This window comes from Orycteropus afer, unplaced genomic scaffold (genome assembly GCF_000298275.1).
Source record: "Orycteropus afer afer isolate SDZICR_OR568_19922 unplaced genomic scaffold, OryAfe1.0 scaffold00106, whole genome shotgun sequence".
NCBI lineage: Eukaryota > Metazoa > Chordata > Mammalia > Tubulidentata > Orycteropodidae > Orycteropus > Orycteropus afer.
The window spans coordinates 6,641,037-6,659,360 of record NW_006921693.1 but is presented as its reverse complement, the minus strand read 5'-3'; the positions used below and the strand labels follow the sequence as shown (position 1 = coordinate 6,659,360).

At 47.2% G+C, this 18,324-nt stretch overlaps 1 protein-coding gene across 1 annotated transcript in view; it reads right to left on the bottom strand.

The window, feature by feature from the left end:
• The window catches only part of FBXO32 (F-box protein 32), a 33,756-nt gene extending 16,539 nt beyond the window's left edge, over window positions 1–17,217 (bottom strand). The window contains exons 1-4 of the mRNA XM_007943413.1: window positions 17,102–17,217; window positions 10,171–10,283; window positions 9,268–9,317; window positions 7,873–7,965 (exon numbers count right to left, since the gene is read on the bottom strand). Of these exons, the coding sequence (XP_007941604.1) occupies window positions 7,873–7,965; window positions 9,268–9,317; window positions 10,171–10,283; window positions 17,102–17,217 (372 nt within the window). The remainder of the gene's footprint in view (window positions 1–7,872; window positions 7,966–9,267; window positions 9,318–10,170; window positions 10,284–17,101) is intronic.
• Between the last annotated feature and the right edge of the window lie 1,107 nt (window positions 17,218–18,324).

Below are 18,324 nucleotides of genomic sequence, written 5' to 3'. Positions count from 1 at the left end.
CAGAAGGCAGGAAGGGATAGGAAAGAATGACGGATGGAAATGGTGAACAAAAGGAGAAAGCACTATACGTTGTGGAGATTACAATCAATGTCACGAATCACAATGTGTATGAGTTGTTAAATGGAAAACCAATTTGCTCTGTAAACTTTCACACAAATCACAAAAAAAAAGTTACCAAAAACCGCCTCCACAAAAACCATACTTATTCAATCTATAACTAACTAAAAAACAAAATCAAAAAAAAAAAAAAAAAAAAAAAATCCTACGGATCACAGTGGTGTGGTCTGTAACCAATTATGGGGGTGGCATAGGATGGGGCAGTTGTGTGGATGGAGTTACCATGAGTCAGGGGTGACTTGATGGCAGCCAACCTACAATGCAGAGGAGGCTTGTGATCATCAAGTGACATGGCCAAGGTCAACGGCAGATTGCACTGTCAGGGAAATGTAGATTGTCTGCTCGGTCAGTATTCATATGGGGTCCATAAGGTTAAATTCCCTATGTTGTTGTAAAGTGCCTTCAAGTCAATTCCAAATCACAGGACCCTATAGGACAAGTAGAACTGCCCCATAAGGTTTCCTAGGCTGTGATCTTTATGGGGAACAGCCCTGGTGGTGTGGTGGTTAAGTGCTCGGCTACTAACTGAAAGGTCAGCAGTTTGAACCCACCAGTCACTCCAAGGGAGAACGATGAGGCAGTCTACTTCCATAAAGATTACAGCCCTGGAAACCGTAGGAGGCAGTTCTACTCTGTCCTATGGGGTCGCTATAAATCAAAATCTATTTGATGGCAGTGGGTTTTATTTTATTGTTTTTTTTTTTTGGGCAATCTTTACAGGATCAGCTCACCAGGTCTCGTCTTCCATGGAGCTGAGGGTGGGTTCGAGCCACTGACCTTTTTGTTAGCAGCCTAGCATTTAACCATTGTGCCAACAGGGCTCCTTAAATTATTTATAATGCAAACAAATTGCAAACACTTTCAAGGATCACAAGCAGCTGAGGTCTAGAGGGACAATAAACAATTGGGGCTTCAGAAGACAACAAAAGGCAGCTTCCTTTGCCTGCTAGTTAAAGTGAGGCAAAAACCACTCCGGGGTGATCATGAAGCCCAAGCCCACTGTGCCACCAAGGCTCCCTGTCTCACAGAGAACACTGTTAAATCCTCTGTGTCCTACGACTGGGGGTCTGCAGCCTGGAGCATTCTTCTCACAGGAAACCATCTCTGCCATTTCTCACATGCTCAAGATCTAAGCTAGGTGCCCACAGGAAGACTGCATCTTTTGTAAAAAGAAAATCTTTGGTTACACTTAGCAGTGCCTCTGCCTGCGCTAGTGCTGTGTACTCCCAAGATCCTTATTTACTCAATGGGTAACACAGATTAAAAACCTGGAAAGTTTTAGCCTGACTTTGAGCTTGAACACTGACAAGCTGGACGAGGAAAATTTTCAACTACATTAGTAATCTTCAGGCATGTCAAGACTGGGTAAATATTATTTGCAAATGAAACATCTCTCCAACTCAGGGAGTGAAAATCCAAAGGATGGCCAAGTTTACATAAATTAATTGTATTCTCAGCTGAGAGAATCTGGCCCGCCTGTCTTTCATCTCCCGGATACTTCTGAACTCACAGTGGTAAGTTACAGGCAGAGCCTGCAAGAAGGGACCAGGCACCTCCTGACACATCAGCCTGAGCTGTCAGGTCCTCCTTTGTCCCAGCTCTCCCCATGGCTACTCTGCAACGCCAGGGGCCGGACGTCACGTCATCCTCAGCCTTGGCTCCCCATCAATCCCCTCCACTGCCCTCCTTTTCCTCCTTGAAAAGCCTTCCACCTGCCTCTCCACCAAGCTAAGACCCAGCCACCCTTCAAGGATGGAGAATCCTCTTCCCAGAAGCTGTGTCCAATGCCCCCTTATCCATTTTCCTAGCCAGTACCTGTTATGAGTTGATCTGTGCCCCCTCAAAAGATACCTTCAGGTCCAAGCCTCTGGTCCCTGTGAAGCTGACCTCATCTGAAAATAGTACCTTTGCAGATGGAATTGGTTATTTTAGCATAAGGTCCTAACCCATGCTAGGAAGTAGGAAGGGCCCCAACCCAATATGACCGGACATGCCTGTAAGTGTCCCCCACTTTTGTGGTCATGCCTCCAGGTCTCTGAGTGTGTCCCCTACTTCTGAGGCACCCTGATATCCACCCTACTTTCCTGAATGCTTATTATGACAGAGAATTCTAGACTCTCTCCTGTCAAATTATTGGCAGTCTAGTTGACATCCACCAAATGACCCGCCTGTGCTCTCAACATTCATACCCTGCAGACAATTCTCACAACTCACAATCATTTGAACAAGTCAGTTTCAAATGGGCTCACAGCTCTGCTCTTTCATTTGATTCCCCTGCTGCCGTGGTTGGCCTCCTTCTCTCCACTTCATTATCTCTATCCCAGTGGGAAAAGATAGCACTAATTTTAAGACCCAGGTGGCACAGGCTACCCTCCATCAGAGGAAGGCCACTGAGCATGTGCAGTGCCAAATTCATCCACAGTCCTTGTGGCAGAACCTGCAAGAAGGGACCAGGCAGCTTCCCCACATTCATGAGCCACCAGGGGCTTGGCAACAGCACACCCTTCATTTAAAGCATTGGGTTTAAATTTGACCCACTGCCGTCATTCAGCTTTTCGTTTGCCAAACCTCCAGTCAACTTAAACTAAAACAAGTCTTTGGAAAGCGCTTTCAGAGGTGGTAGGAATGCAGGAACTTGCTGGAAACATTCAAATGGATGAGGGTGGTAATGCAGGAAAAAAATAAGGATGTGCCTTGGTTTAGGTTGTGGTTCAACAGCACAAAACACTGCCACCACCACCACCACCACCACTCATCTTTGCTGCCGAGGGACAGAGAGAGTGAGGCTGGGAGTTTTTGCTTCTCCTTCCTGGTCCACTAGCACATGTGGGTTAGACTACTCCAGTCAGGAAGCAGGCTGTCAGGGTTGTCTATGACCTTTCTTGACCTGATGGCGGCAACCACGGCTACCATATATTGCTGTTGGTATGAGATGCTGTCAAGTTGGCCCCACCTCCAGGTGCCTCTATGCAGTACACAGTAGCGCTGCTCTATAGGGTGTTTCTTGTTTTGCTGTAATCTTTCTGGAAGCAGATTGCCAGGCCTTTCTTCTGAGGTACTGCTGGGTGGTTTCAAACAGCCAACACTGAGGTTAGCAGCTGACAGCAAATCATCTGGGCACCTGAGGACATGGCTACCACACAGCTGGTCTCATCCTCACCTCAGAGGGAGCTGGGAGTAACAAGATCAAAGGTCATCCAAGCATTAAGGCCTGCTCCTGCTAGGAGGGGTATGTGTGTGTGTGCGTGTGCGTGTGCGTATGTGTGTGCACGCATTTGTGTGTGGACACACAAGCATTTCTGTGATGATGTAAGAGGGCAGGCTTCACTCTGCATATAGTTCATCCAGGCAATGTCGTGGTGGGGAGAGAGCACAGGACCAGGGGTCAGAGAGCCAAGATTAAGCCCTGTCCCACTATCACCTTTGTTCATTCTTACAGAAATGCTTCAATCTAGGGATGATTATTCTAGTTTCAGAGATCACAGAGACAGAGTTATTTGCAGATAGTCCCACAGCTAGTGAGTTTTGAACTTTAAGTTGGAATCACTCAATTCAACTTTAAATCTTGGGGTGGGGGAGAAGGGGCTATCCCTTTTGCATCGCTGAATTCTGGGTACCTCATGCTACACTCCTCAGAAATCATATCTAAAATTTAATGCCTCACCATGTCTTATTTAAAAACCCACTAGGCAAAACATGTTACTCGAAATGTTTAAAAAGCCCCAGTGTCTGGGGCCACTCTGAATTAAGGAGACCAGAAGTTCCAGAGGGGGGGCCCTGGCTTTCTTATTCAAAACCTTTGCAGGTGACTGCAACATGCAGAGTCCCTGGGCTCCAGCAGCTCCTGGCAGAGAGACTCTGGTTGCTGGTCGGTGTGTGGTCTCTGAAACCCTCCCCCACTTTACCCTAGAGACCCCCTTTCTTCTCTGGCCTCTCCGTGCCCTGCATTAGTCACCACTTGCCTCCTTGTATTGCCAAGATCCAACCCCACGAACGGCCTAGCCCCTAAGGGGAATTTCCAAAATTAGTTGGTCTTGAGACATAAGGTAAACCACTTTTTTTTTATGGCCTTCCACCAATGAGTAAGCTGCTGTTTTTAAAGTTGTTAAGTCATCTTTAAAATCCAGTTTGAACTGTATTTAAGCCATTGTGGGCGTGTAGGAGAGGGGGCAGGAGCTCTGGTAGCACAGTGCTTAAGGCACTTGACTGCTAACCAGAAGGCCGGTGGTTCAAGCCCACCAGCCACTCCTTGGAAGGAAAGTTGGGCAATCTACTTCCATAGTGATACTGCCTTGGCAACCCAAGGAGGGGTCGCTATGAGTTGGGGTTGATTCGACAGCACATAACAACAACAACAACAACAGGAGAGGGGGCTGGGACAATGAATGTGGCCTGAAGCCTGTTATAGTACATGTGTGATATGAAACTTATTTTAATATAAATGAGTCCCCAATTTATATTAAAATAATTTTCTGATGCCTCAAATTCAAGAAAATGTTCACGCTAGCTAATAAAGATGATATTATTTTAACATAGCAGTGTTGCCCTTATCTCTGCACATGTGTTTTTTGAAGGTGACAGTCAGTGTGAACACAATACATTTTAAAAAAATGTACCTCGGCTTTAAAAAGATGAAACAAAAAATTTTTTTTTTTTGTTTTTTAAAATGGTTCCTTACTGGAACTGAAGAATCATTGTAGTATTAAAATACCATTAGGTCAAAGTAGTAAAATGAGGATAACATATTGGCAAGCTACTTTGCAGAGTTGGTTTAAGGATAAGAATATACGAGAAGTGTATTGAGTTCCTTAGAAGAAAAACCTCAAAACACAGTGCCTATCATTAAAATGTTTTAAGCTGTTTGTAAAAATAACCTATTATTTCTCCAATGACAGAGGACTGTAACAGTAAGAGAGAAAAAGGTGGTTCTTTCCATAACAGGAATATTCTTCTACTATTGCTGGACCCAAAAACTTTGAAAGCATTTGGCAGTTTCTTTAATTTTAAGATTATTTAAGGGCACATGCCTGTGATGTACTTTACAATTCGATACTATCAGGCACAAGTTCTCTGGGTGGAGCCTCAATCAAGTGCAAGACTCCTTAGTTAATCATTATTTTGTTAAGTAATAAAGCATCTATTTTATCAATTAAATTGAAAAGGCACATCATTTTTGGAGGAATCAGCAATAATTATGTTGTTATGTGCCATCGAGTTGATTCCAACTCATAGTGACCCAATAGGACAGAGTAAAAATGCCCCATAGAGATTCCAAGGTTGTAATCTTTATGGGAGCAGACAGTCATATCTTTCTCCTGAAATAATTATGAGAAATGAATAATAATAAACATTAGTAGCTACCTTTGCTTTGAAGATTCTAGTCTGCAGAGGACTTGCTGATTTCACGGCAACGTACAAAGCAGAGCTTGTTCTGAGTCCTTACAGAACGGGAAACTGCCTTTTAGAGAGGCTGAAACTGCTTGGAAGTAGCAGAGCTGGCAGCTGACCTCAGGCCATATTACTTGAAGTTTTTTGCTTACATACAGCTTCTTGTAGCAGATAAAAGTGTGACTCTGAGGCGCTCCTAAATTCCAATGCTGACTTCTTCACTTGGGTAGCTTTGTGACCTTGGACAAATCAGTTTACCTTGCTGAGCTTCCATTTCTTTAAATAGGGATAATAAAAGTAGCTACACGTCATAGGATTATTGAAAGGATAAGATGAGATAATGCACATGAAATGCGTGAAATCAACTTTAGTTATTATGATCCTAGTTCCTTTCCATTATTTTATTTCTTGTGAAAGGAAAAATAGGTAGAAAGGAGAACCATCTAAACAGGCCATTTTGATGAAAAGTTTCTAAGAAAAACACCAGATCCAGGCATGTTCTTGTAACACTTAGAAGGTGGAGCTCTTCCTATTCTTAGCCAGAGACTGGGTTTCCAAATCTGGGGCTGCTGCAAACCAGCCTGGACTGAGCTGTGAGTGTTGGTGACCTTCCTGAAGTGGGAGTTGTTGCTCACTTCCATGGAGTGATCCTGACTCATAGTGATCCCATGTGACAGAGTGGAACTGCCCCCTAAGTTTTAATATTTACAGAAACAGATTGCCATGTCTTTCTCCCACAGAGCCACGGGTGGGTCCGAACCACTAGCCTGTCAGTTAGTAGCCAAGTGCTTCACCGTTGTGTCACCAGGGGTCCTTGGTGACAGTCATACTGAATAACACAAGCATGTCGCCCAAGAAGGTCTCTTAGGTTCATCCCTTTCACTGGACCAAGGGCTCAGCTGGAGAGCAAACAGATCTGCTCAGGTGGTCACGGGCTCAGCTTAAGCTTCTAACTGACAAGGCCGGGGTGTTTACCAGGTCAGTTCAGATGGGCAGGCTGCATCTGCCCAGATGACAGGTGAGAGATCCAGGCCACAAGGGGGTTTGAATGTCACTGCCCTGGCTCAGCTCCCAGAATCATCTGACTTGGTGACACAGTGCTTAGAAGCACAAGCACCTAGGAAAACGCAAATCAAAACCCACCCAACCAACACCGACAGGGGGAGAATTTCTCTCTGACTTCAGAACCCAAGACCCAAACAGCTGCTACCTCCCAGGCTGACCCACTGACAAAAATGCACAAAGCAGCTTAGGGGGAAAAAACAATAATACACCAGTTAAAAAAAATCGCCAACTTGAAAGTTATGCTTGCAATGATTGGCTTTACTACCTTCATCCTTCATATTTTGCTAAAGCTCATTTAAATTTTTTTTTCAAAATAAGGTTTAAAATGGAAAGCAGCTGACCCCAGAGGTAGCTCAAGTTTTAGGTACACACAGGACTGGGTGTGGTTATGATACAGGGTTGTGGTGGAAGGGGCTGGGGAGGGAAGGGGGAGGGAAGGGATGCTTTGAACTCATACAGTTTTGTGGCCCACTCCAAGAATGCTTTGGGGTCGACCCTGAGTCAGCTGAAGCAGGACAGAGGGAGGGCAGTGAGAACAATCCAAGGTGCAGAGGTTTCTGAAACAAGCCAGCGTGCTTTATGGCGTGCTGACTGCTGGCTTCTCTCTTGCTAAAGTTGCTGCCACAGCCTGTGTTGCCTGTAACATGTTCCAATTCATCCATGGGCCGGCTCCAAAAGGGCCCGGAAAACGAAACGAAACAAAAAAGCCCGTTGCTGTTGATTCCGACTCATAGCGACCTTATAGCACATGGTAGAAACACCCTGTGGAGTTTCCAAGGCTATAATCTTTTTTTTTTTTTTTTTTTTTTTTAATTTTTATTGTGATTTGGGTGAAAGTTTACAGAGCAAATTCACTTTCCATATGGCAACTCACATACACTTTGTCTCATGACATTGACTGCAATTTCCCACCAAGGCTATAATTTTTACAGAAGCAAATCAACACATCTTTTTCCTCAGTGTTTTTACTGGGTTTGAACCACCAAGCTTTCAGTTAGCAGACCAGAGTTAAACACTGTGCCATCAGGGCCCCTTACCAAAAGGGGCGGAGAGTGAAATTTTCACCTAAGAAGACCGAAGAGGCATTATGGCCGCCTCTGCCTATTGAAGCCAATCTCAGAGACATCCTACAGGATCCACACAAGAATTAAAGTATGTGTGCACCAAGGAGTCCATAGTTTTCCTTTCCTCAAAATTTTCAGGGTCCTAAACAGGTTGTTTTGGGGGAAACTACTTCAGGACAACACAAAGAGACAATTCACCTTGAGAATTTGGATAAGTCTTTGGGTCCTTGAGACTTACCCGCACTACATAGTTAAATCTTCTGGAATCTAGGATAGCAGTCGAGAAATCCAGTCTGTTGAAAGCTTCCCCCAAAGTGCAATATCCATGGCGCTGGATGTGAAAACAGAGGGTCACTGTTAATGGGTTAATTTTTGACTCTTAGGGACTCCATGGGACAGAGTAGAACTGCCCCATTGAGTTTTCTTGGCTGTAATCTTTACAGAAGCAAGATTGCTAGGTCTTTCTCTTGGTGCTCCTGGGTGGGTATGAACCATCAGCCTTTTTTTTGGTTAGCAGCTGAGTGCTTAACTGTTCTAACTGGACTGTACTGAACAAGCTTAATGCCTGTCTCAGTCAACCTATGGCCATCTGTTCCCACCATGGTACGTTCTTTCTGGGAACCCCCGTGAGCTGCAACAATGGTAATGCAGTTGGCAGCTGCTTTAGCCAGTGACACACTCTTTTCATGACTTGTACCATCTGGGGCCTTGCTCTCTGCACACATTCGTCTGGAAAAATGATGACAACCAAGGAAAGGTTGGGTGTTGGGTCTAAAGAAGGCTCCTGGGAGGGGAATTAGATCCACCTGCTCTGACTCTATGCCTCCACATCACATTGCATCTCTAGACTTTTTCTCATTGTGATCATAATACTCATGAGACTTCATGAAGAAGCAGGATGTTCCGACCTCTTCTCTATGGATGCACAGGGGACAGGGAGCAGAGAGGCCACACAGTGTGAGCTCTGCTCCGAGTGTCTGGGGGATCTTGGGTGTAACACTGACCCTCCCTGAGCTTCCAGTCACAGAGGGAACTAGCTGCTCCCTAAGGTCCGTGACAGTGATAGGAATTCTATCACCCTATCATACTGCCTTGTGTCATAGTTACCCGAGCAAACGCCTGTGCCGAGAGGAAATAAAGGGCAACAGAAGAGTTTTACAAAGTGCTGTACAAATGTAGTCATTATACTCTCTTGTCCCCTCCTAAATCTACCTCAGGTCCTCACCCTGAACAGACAACTGAAACCTTCTGCTGTCTTTAGAGATTAGACCTTCTAGGGTTAAAGCTGAATTGAGTTGAAGTTTGAGATGATCTTGGCAAAAAAGGAAGGCAATGTCTCGTGACAAAGAATATATTTATAAGAATACATTCGAGGAGGGCACGATCATCTTTATAAAGAACTCTACATATGTATCTTACTGAATGGTTAGAGACTTTTGCTTCTCTCTGTATCTCTCTCTTTAAATTCTGATAGCTGGCTAGGTGGTGGGCTGCTAGCCATTGTCACCCACACCCAAGAAGACAGTCATGGGCACATGCTCTGAGTAACACCGTTGCTCAATTCTCCCCCTGCCTTACCCCATGAGAAGGCACCACTTAAGCCTAACTGTTCAATGCATGGGCAGAGGCTTACCTCTTTAGTACTTCCTTTGTGAACATAGATCCATTTTTCTTGGTGGAAATCTACAGAGATGGGGGAAAAAAAAACAATAACCACACACAAAGTTTTATAAATTGGAACATGCCCAAGATTTTAAACATGGTTCTTCTTCATTTATTCCAAAGTTTTGACAGAAAATACAAAGACTCTACCGATAATTGAAGAGGATGCAAATACGTAACTGGTGCAGTGTGATACAACTGAAGCTGTATTTACTCTGTCTGGAGCATGCCAAATCTTTGATAGCCAGAGCTCTGAATTTATTTGTACTGGAGTTTGGAATTAAAAAATCTAAATACCTAAAGAATCTAAAACCTAAGTTAAAGAGTTTGTTTCAAATGCCAAACCTAACATGTATCCAAGGCCATAAAAAAGTAGAAAGAAAATAGATGATAACATGAAGAGAGGCTGCAGTGTGGATAGATTAACCAAAGATCTGTAATTCATGCTTATTAAGAGAACTTCATACTTTGTTAATACTTAAATACAGCATCTAGAAATGGTCATCCTCTTTATACAAGGGAAGAGGAGAAAGAAAACATTCTGTCAGAGCCTCAAAGCACAGTTCAAACGAAAAGCACACTGAAGTGGGAAGATCCAGCTAACAATGTCCCTGGAAAAGGAACTATATCACTGCCTACGGCAAATACAAGAGACAAGCAGAAAAAGAGAACAGAAAGACCAGCAAATGACATAAGAAAGACTGTAAAAAACACATAAACCTCCCTTGGAAAATACACAGGCAGGTTTCTGAGCCGAAGACCCCGGTCCCCTCTGTCAGTGACCCTAAAATAAAGGCAGGCATGGTTCTTTTCCCCCAGAACCAATCCTGACTATCTGCAAACAGCTTCCTTAAGTTGAAAACAAAGGGCTTACACTGAGTTTTGGTTTTGCTGTTCAGCATGTCCTTCTTCCTCTTCTTGGCTGCAACATCATAGTTGAGGCTGTTGAAGAGATTCTCCTTGTTGTACACCTCCTTGCTGCAGTAACTAGGAATGACGGAAGAGATGATGAGCAGAACTATACTTTAATATGAACTGTTTCCATAAACAAGGAGCCCTGGTGATGCAGTGTTAAGCACTTGGCTGCTTACTGAAAGGTTAGTGGTTCGAACCCGCCAGCCTCTCCGTGGGAGAAAGATAGGGCAGTCTGCTTCTGTAGAGCTTACAGCCTTGGAAACCCTAGGCGGCAGTTCTACTCTGTCCTGTGGGGTCACTATAGGTTGAAATCCACTGAGGGCAGGGAGGATTTCTATAAATAACTCACTGGCGTAAAAAGCACACACACACACACTCCTCAAACAAAATAAAACAATAAAATAATCCCTCAGAAGGAGTCGACACATGCAGACTTTTCTGTTTTAGGGTGAAGTATGACCACATCTGTGTGGAAGGCAGGGATGGGGCTTTAACTTCTTTTGAATTCCTCCACAGAGCCTGCCATTGTATTCCCCATACAGCACTGCTCTCTTTAACCAGGGGCAAGGCAGCTACTACAATGTCACTTTAAGAAAAATGATGATGGGGGAGGGGCAAGTGGACCCGAGCTGCTCTTAACTAACATGTTCCCATGTCTTTAGACCATGATCATGTTTTCAGAAGTCTGACTTGTGAACTCCATTGCTAGGAGCTGGTTAGTGGGTAGTGCTAGTTGCCAGGAGCTGGTTAGTGGGTAGTGCTGCTAGTTGTTCCAGAGTCATGCAGGTCCTTGACTAACACTAGGTATCATGCTGGGAGGTGAAGAACCTGGATCCTACAGAAGCAAGCTAAATTCATACTTCATAAATTTATAAGACAGCAAATGCACTCATGCAGTTCCCAGTCATTGAAGGATGGGAAAGTTCAACCTGTGTCACGTGCAAGTTTCCCTTAGTAGGCTCAGCTCTCATTTGGGAGGGGGGCGACTGGGCGTTATTCTACTGGACTACGTAACTTCAAGGTGGACATCTGCATAGCTTGCAGAGAAAGGATGCAGAAAAAATACTGAGGTATAAAGAGAAGACAGGTTCCCCCTTCCCCAGCCCCATGGGGTATCTATGTTCAAGTAAGGATTTGGAATGCCAATTAGTAAAGCATATATTAGGGTTGTTGTTGGTGGTGATGTTGTTATACACCGGCATAGTAGAGTCCTATAATGCTCTGAGCCCCTCTGCTGAATTTCAATGTAATTTATGAGTATCCTTTTTGGCCATGCATCTGTTGGGAAAAACGAGCTACACCAGCATATCTCCCTTCCATTGGCATTGTGTAAACGGTACAAGAGTTTTCTCGAACTCTCTTTTGAGAGTTTGAAAACAGTTTTCAGTAATCTCCCAAGCACAGTTTTCAGTAATCTCCCAAGCAGCATGCCAGTTAGTCCAATAAGCATCTTGCTAAAATGCTTGCACATGATACCACCTATTAGTGCCCGCAGGGTTGCTTTTCTGTACCCATCGAGATCAGCTTGATGGATAATCGATCGTTAGTTAATTGTTAATCTTCTTTTGTAAGGCCCTGCCTGATAACCATTTATTGTGTTTCCTAGTCCTACTTCTGTAGTGATGCTGCCTCAGAAACCCAAGGAGGGGTCGCTATGAGTTGGGGCCGACTCGACGGCACATAACAACAAACAAGAACAAGTATCTCTAGCCTTCTCTTTTTCATTCAGTGGAACAGGATATTTTTAGGTTTCACATGGATTACAGCGGACATGTCCTTCTCTTCGCAGCACTTTCTTAAACAAGTCTGGGGTGTCTGAGGCCAGGCTTTGTGTAACACGTGAATGTATGCTTGTCTACTTGTATGATGCTATGGTACAGAACTACTGACCAGTCCATGTCTGCTCCAAGGTCAGCAGGAAAATAAGGGCAGGACAAAGAGAGAAGAGAACTCTTAATCCTAGAGGCTGACTTCAGAAATTTCAATCAAAATTGAGGAAAAGAGAAAGAGAGGGAAGGTCCCTTGACTGGGCCATGATGTACCAAAGCCGAGAACAGCTTTAGAAAGCAACACTAGAGCAGTCTGTATGCAAAACTACCACCCGAGGCTTATTTCAAAAGAAGCAACAACAACACACACACACACCACTTACAACAAAGACCTTCATTATTGTTTCCACAGACAGAGAATCATGAAACGGAGCTGTCTCACTCTGAAGCACACTCTTAAAGTTCAGCAGAAGAGTTTTGAAGTCTGCACCATACATGGTGACCATCCCTTAGACGTCTGAAATATTTATATTTCATCGTATTCTTTTCTAATTGAAAACATTCCTCCAAGGAATGTGAACACTTGCTTTCCTGACAATAACCTGCCTGAAGCCCAAGTGACTCATTGCAAAATAACTTTATGTAACTGAGGATGCTCTCCCACTGTAGGATAGAAAGCTTTTCACCCAAGAGCAGCCCTGCGCTTTGAGCTTGGTGTTAGGTCTTAGACTCCACAGGAGGGGCCTGGAAGGAAGGGCCATGGGTTTATTTGTGTTGCCTGCTTATACATTTTCTTTCAAGCACAAGTAGACTCAGTTAGAGGCTCTTTTGAAAGTTCCATGGTGCCCATGTCAAGAAAATGCAAAGCCCATGGAAAATTATAACTGAAATTTTAACAAGAAAAGCCACTGCCATTTAGAAACCACAGCATTTCATTTTTTTAAAAAATAAGAAGCATAACCATCTTAAAGAGGCTGCTTTCTTCAGTATATTCATAATAGCCAGCAAGTTGCTATGCTGTAGCATTTCTTACTAATCCTGGTCTTTATAGGCACAGGCGTGGAATATGAAAAAGACCTCCTTCACCCTATCCTACCATCACACATACCAAGCTACTTAGAAAAAAAAAAAGGTGGAAAGATTTAAAAATAAGACTGCCTTGGCAGCAGAGATAAAGGGAAGGAAGGGTAAAACCTCCTATTTATTATTTCATTTGCCATAGCAATGAGCCATTTGAGAAGACCGTGGTCTGCCCCAATGGGCTCACTTGCTTTTGTCGTTGATAGGTGCCAACAAGTCGGTTTCTACTCAGTGACCCCATGTGACAGAGTAGAACTGCCCCACAGGGTGTTCCAGGCTGTAATCTTTATGGAAGCAGATCTCCAGGGCTGTCTCCTATGGAGCTATTGGATGGGTTTGAACCACCAACTTTTTGGTTCGCAGCCAAGTGCTTAACTGTTGTACCACCAGAGCTACTTATACAGCCTCAATTAAGGGCAGTGAGATTTCTGTGTTCATTTGCTCCAATACTTACCCAGATTGCCAAACTCACATGGCTAAACCTTGGATTGTGCTGGTGACACAAACAACCCAGTGTATAAAGCTCTCAGAACAGTGCCTTGCATACAGTAAGCACTCAATAAAACCTCAACTATTATTTCTATTGAATATGCACTACTCATCCAGGGCACCAAGGAAAACTTCTTACTTCCTGGGTCAGCCTTAGCTCTACAGTAAATCAACATCGAATTTTCAACGGCAGAAGTGTAGGCTGGGGGAAGAATGGCTGAGGCTCAGATATCTTACATTACTCTTCCTGAGGGTGGGGTAGGCATAGGGTTGAGGGTGTGTGAGGAGGGCTGGGGAGGGGGCTCACCTATCACTTCCTTGAAGTATTCTCGGACCCTCTCCCTCATGCAATTTCTCTGACTTTGGAATCTGCCCCACCAAATTTAGCACTTATTATTCTCCTTTTGGGGTCCCTGGGTGGTGCAAACAGTTAGTGTGCTTGGCTGCTAACCAAAAGGTTGGACGTTTGAGTCCACCTCGGGATTCCTTGAAGACAGCCTGGTGATTTACTGAAAAATCAGCCGCTGTAAACCCTAGGGAGCACAGCTCGAGTCTGTGCTCTCTGCATGGGGTCACCATGAGTTGGGGTCGCCATGAATTGGGATCGACTTAACAAGCAACTAGTAAAAAAAAAAAAAAAATCCCCTTCTTTTTTATGTAGGTTTAACTTTTTGAGAGAAGAAGCCCTGCTTTAGGCTTATCTTAAATCCTCACACTATCTCAGTTCTGGGCACTTAGCTGTAATGGGGTTTGTAACATTCTGCCGTTGAAGGAGGACAGGGCTCTGGCCCATCCAGAGAATGAACACAGAGTTCAGAAAAGACATGCTGTGCAGACAAGCTGTGGGCAACGCTAAACAACAGCTCAGACCCAAGGCACCGAATGCACCCTTCATCCCTGCCTCGGGTTTGGCCAGCTTACAAAACTGGCCAGGGAAGGAGAGAAGCAGACCATGCCTGGCAGGCCTCTTTTTACGTAACAGCCCCCCTCCCTCGCTTTTTCAGGGCCTGCCTTTTGTTTTCTCACAACAGGAGAGGTATTTAAGTATCACCTGTGTAGCCAGGCACTCAGCCCAAACCTGACATCACAAGGAAACGTCACCTCACCCGAAAACAGTGGGGATATTTGAGATTACAAACCCAGGCCTCAGAAGGCCAAGTGTTTGAAAGAAGTTGGCAGACTTCTCATGCTAAGTAGGGAAGGGATTGTTTACAAATGCTGGAAACAAAACAAAACCAAAACCAATACTATGCAAACGGCCAGCAGCTTTGCTAAGAGGCTACCAATGACTCCTATACTGACTCATCAAATGACCCCAGGTGTGACTATCTGTCACCATTTGCCATACAGTGCAGGTAACAGCTCTAGCTCTCAGGGCATGAAATGGGAGGGTGAAAAATAGGTTTGTGTTGGGAACAAAGGGGTGTGAAGCTACTTGATCCTGGCCTAGTCGAAACTTTGAAGATAAGTGAAACCGATCTTCAGGTCTCCCCTGGTGGTGGTGGGGGGGGGAGGCACTGGCTGTTTATTTCTAAAGGAGAGTGATAGCAGCTTATCTCCTGGGGCCAGGACTCTGTGAGTACAGCATTCACACCAACCAGAGCTCTGCCTTTTAAATCCTTTCCCGCTGAACCCAACAGTCCGCTCTGCTCTGAGGAGCACCCAACAATTACATTTAGGTGAGCCACTGGGTTGCAGCTCACAGTGGCAGGCTATTGCTCCACCTTGCTAAATGAATCTCAAGTTTTATACAGAAATAAGTGTCAAAGAGTCCCTGGGCACAGATGGTCAAGTGCTTGATTACTAGTTGGAAGGTTGGGGGTTCGATCCCACCCAGGGCTGCCTAGGAAGACAGGCCCGGTGACCTGCTTCTGAAAGGTCACAGCCTTGAAAACGCCGGGGAGCAGTTCTATTCTGTACACACAGGGTCACCACGAATGGGGATCAACTCAATGGCAACCAACAACAACAACAAAGGTACCCAAATCCCAGGTCACCAGCTAATCCGCAAAGAGGTGCCCCCTTCCCGTTTATTTGAGGGGGAGTAATTTAGGCTTAATTGGTAACCTGAGTCCTTATGGGAGATACTGTGGTCTGGTGACACCAATTGGTCTTTTTTTTCTTTTTCTTTTTCTTACTGTAAATAAATAATCTGATTTTCCAGAAATAGATTTCCTTACAGTGCTCCCCAAACTCCATGGGCCTCCCTCAAAGTATCACTAACAGAAAGGTCAATAAGCTCATGTCTCTGCTGACAAGGTTAAATCATTTGCTGCTTTTTACAGGGAGACAAAGGGGTCTGATGCGTTACAAATCACAAACAGGGGAGGCCCTGAAGGTCAAGCTATCAAAATAACCACATTTTCTTAAAATTTAGAGCCAAGGGGTCATCCAAACAACTGTTGCTAAATCTCAATAACTGGGAACCTGGCCCACTTATAGAACCCTCCACTGAAGCTAGCCAAATGGGGTGGGGGTGAGACGCACCCAAGGGTGACCTCAAGGGGTGCACCTGTCCTAGTTGGACCTACTCTACACCACCTCTTTATATGGGCCAAATGTCAGGAATCTGCCAGACAGCCTTAGCAAGGTCTGGGGATAACAGATTCCAAACTAAATAATATTATTAGGAGGCACTTGTGTTATTGACCTTCCCAGGCCAAGCGCCAGGCTCAGAGGACTGACAGCTCAGGTGAGACCTGAGTCCGGAGGCTCACCGGAGCCAGGTCCGTGGACTGTCTGCTGCTCACAGGCACTACCTGAAATGAGCATGCACTCTCAAATACAGAAGGAAGACACACCTTACGGGCCACCGAGGAAACAGGTGCAAACGCTCTGTCCCCAGGGAAGCCTAGGGCTGGCGGGCTCCGTGGAGCCCTCCCAAGGGGCTTTCCCTCCGCCGCATCTCTGCATCCGTCCCTGGTGGGGTTGCCATCTTTCTGCCGCTGCCCCCGAGACCAGCTGGCCAGTGCCCTCGCCGCCGTTTCCCGGTTACTCATCATCCTGCCCACCCTGCGGTAGCTTGTGCGTGGGAAGAGCCTGGCCGCGCTCCAGGCAGAATGCGCGTCCCCTCGCATCTCCAGATTGCGCGCCTCGGGGAGCCAGCCTTTCCTGCGGTGAAAGGCGCGCCCCCCACGCGCCCGCGCCCCACACACGCGAACTGCGCGATGATGCCAGTGCCCCTTACTCTGGGGACTTAACCTGGCAGGGGACCTAATCTGGGTTCAGAACTCCCTAAGGTTGTGGGTTTACGTTTGAGCGTTTAGGAAGAAGAATCGCGGTTGTTACTACATTCTCAGAGCCGTCCGGGGCTCTGTAAGGAGTCTTGGCCGTTTGCGGACGCTGACCTTGAACAATACAAGTATCCAAGCGCCCAGTCTCCTGTGCTCCGGCGACCTCGGCCACAGTCCAGGCAATTCGCCCCCAACCTCTAGTCAGCGCCCCCTGCCCACCCGGTCCCAGCCCTCCTGGCGGCTTTGCTTAGCTGTTCCGAGCCCCCAGACCCTCAGGGTCGGTTTCGCCGGGCTGGACGTTGGTGGCGGGTCCCCTCACCTGCTAAGGTCATTCACGAAGCTGCCACTCTTTTCGTCCAGGAAGCGCTTCCAGCCGTCGGCCGTCTTCACCCAGCTCTGCCCGGGGGACCGCCAGTCCTGGCCGAGGAATGGCATGGCACCCGTGAGCGGACGCGTCGGACGCACGGACCGGACCGACTGAGGGACGAGATCGGCCGGGCGGCCTCGGAGACGCGCTGCGCTGGGCGGGAGCTCCGAGTGCTGGGGACCGGCGAGGGGGTGCGTGCCGGGAACCGGTGCGGGGGCTGCGGTTTGCGGGGGCGAAGCCGGGTGTCCGGCGCTCGCGGAGGGCGACGGCGCGGTGCAGGGGCTCAAGGCTGCCGGCTCGCTGAGTGCTGCGTCCCAGCCGCCGCCACACTATTTATGCGGCGCCCCCGGCCGGGCTCTTTGTTGCCGGAAGAGCCGCCTGCACTTGGCCCGGCCCCCCGGCCCGGGGCCACGTGGCTTTGTTTATGGGCTTGTTTTCCAAGCTGCCCGCGGCTCTCTCGCCTCGCTGTTGCACAACCGCGCGCTGTGGAAACTTGAAGCCGCGCTGCCAGGCCGTCTCCCACCGCCCCGCGCCCTTGGCACCTCCGCGCGCCCTCCCAGCCCCAGAGCGCAGCTGCCGCGGCCCTACGGCCAGGCCTGGGGCTCGAGCAAGGGCTGGAGCGGAGGGAAGAGGAGGCCGGAGCTGCGTCTGGGTGACTGGGGGCGGGGGTGGGGGAGAAAGGACAGCCCGCCTCTGGTCCCTGAGCTGTCAGCATCGAGCTCCGCGCAGTGAGCTCAGCCTTCGGGGGCGTCGGCGAGCGGGACTGGGCACCGTGCGACCCAGACCCGCTCCCACGCCCCCATCCCACGTCCCACCCGAGTTGTCATTAGCGAGTCCGCAGTCTGCCTGCTTTCCCCGGAGGCGAAGGGAAGGGAAGGAGGAGGCCCGAGTGGCGTCTGTCCCCGCGGGGTGGGACGCAGGACCGGGACAGGCCCCCCTCTCCCACCCGAGCTCCAAAATCGCGTCCAGGCCGCCAAGGAGCAGACAAGCGTTCTCCTAACTCCTCTCAGCGTCGAAACCCCGCTCTTGGCCCGGCTGGGCTTTGGTTCTGAGGACCTACTCCTCTGGGCTTGCTAGAGGCCTCTCCCGGGAAGGGCAGGAGTTTTCCTTTCGGTGAAGGAGAGGAGAATGGCCCTGGAATGTCCTCCCTCCATCAGCACCCCAACCCCCCACCG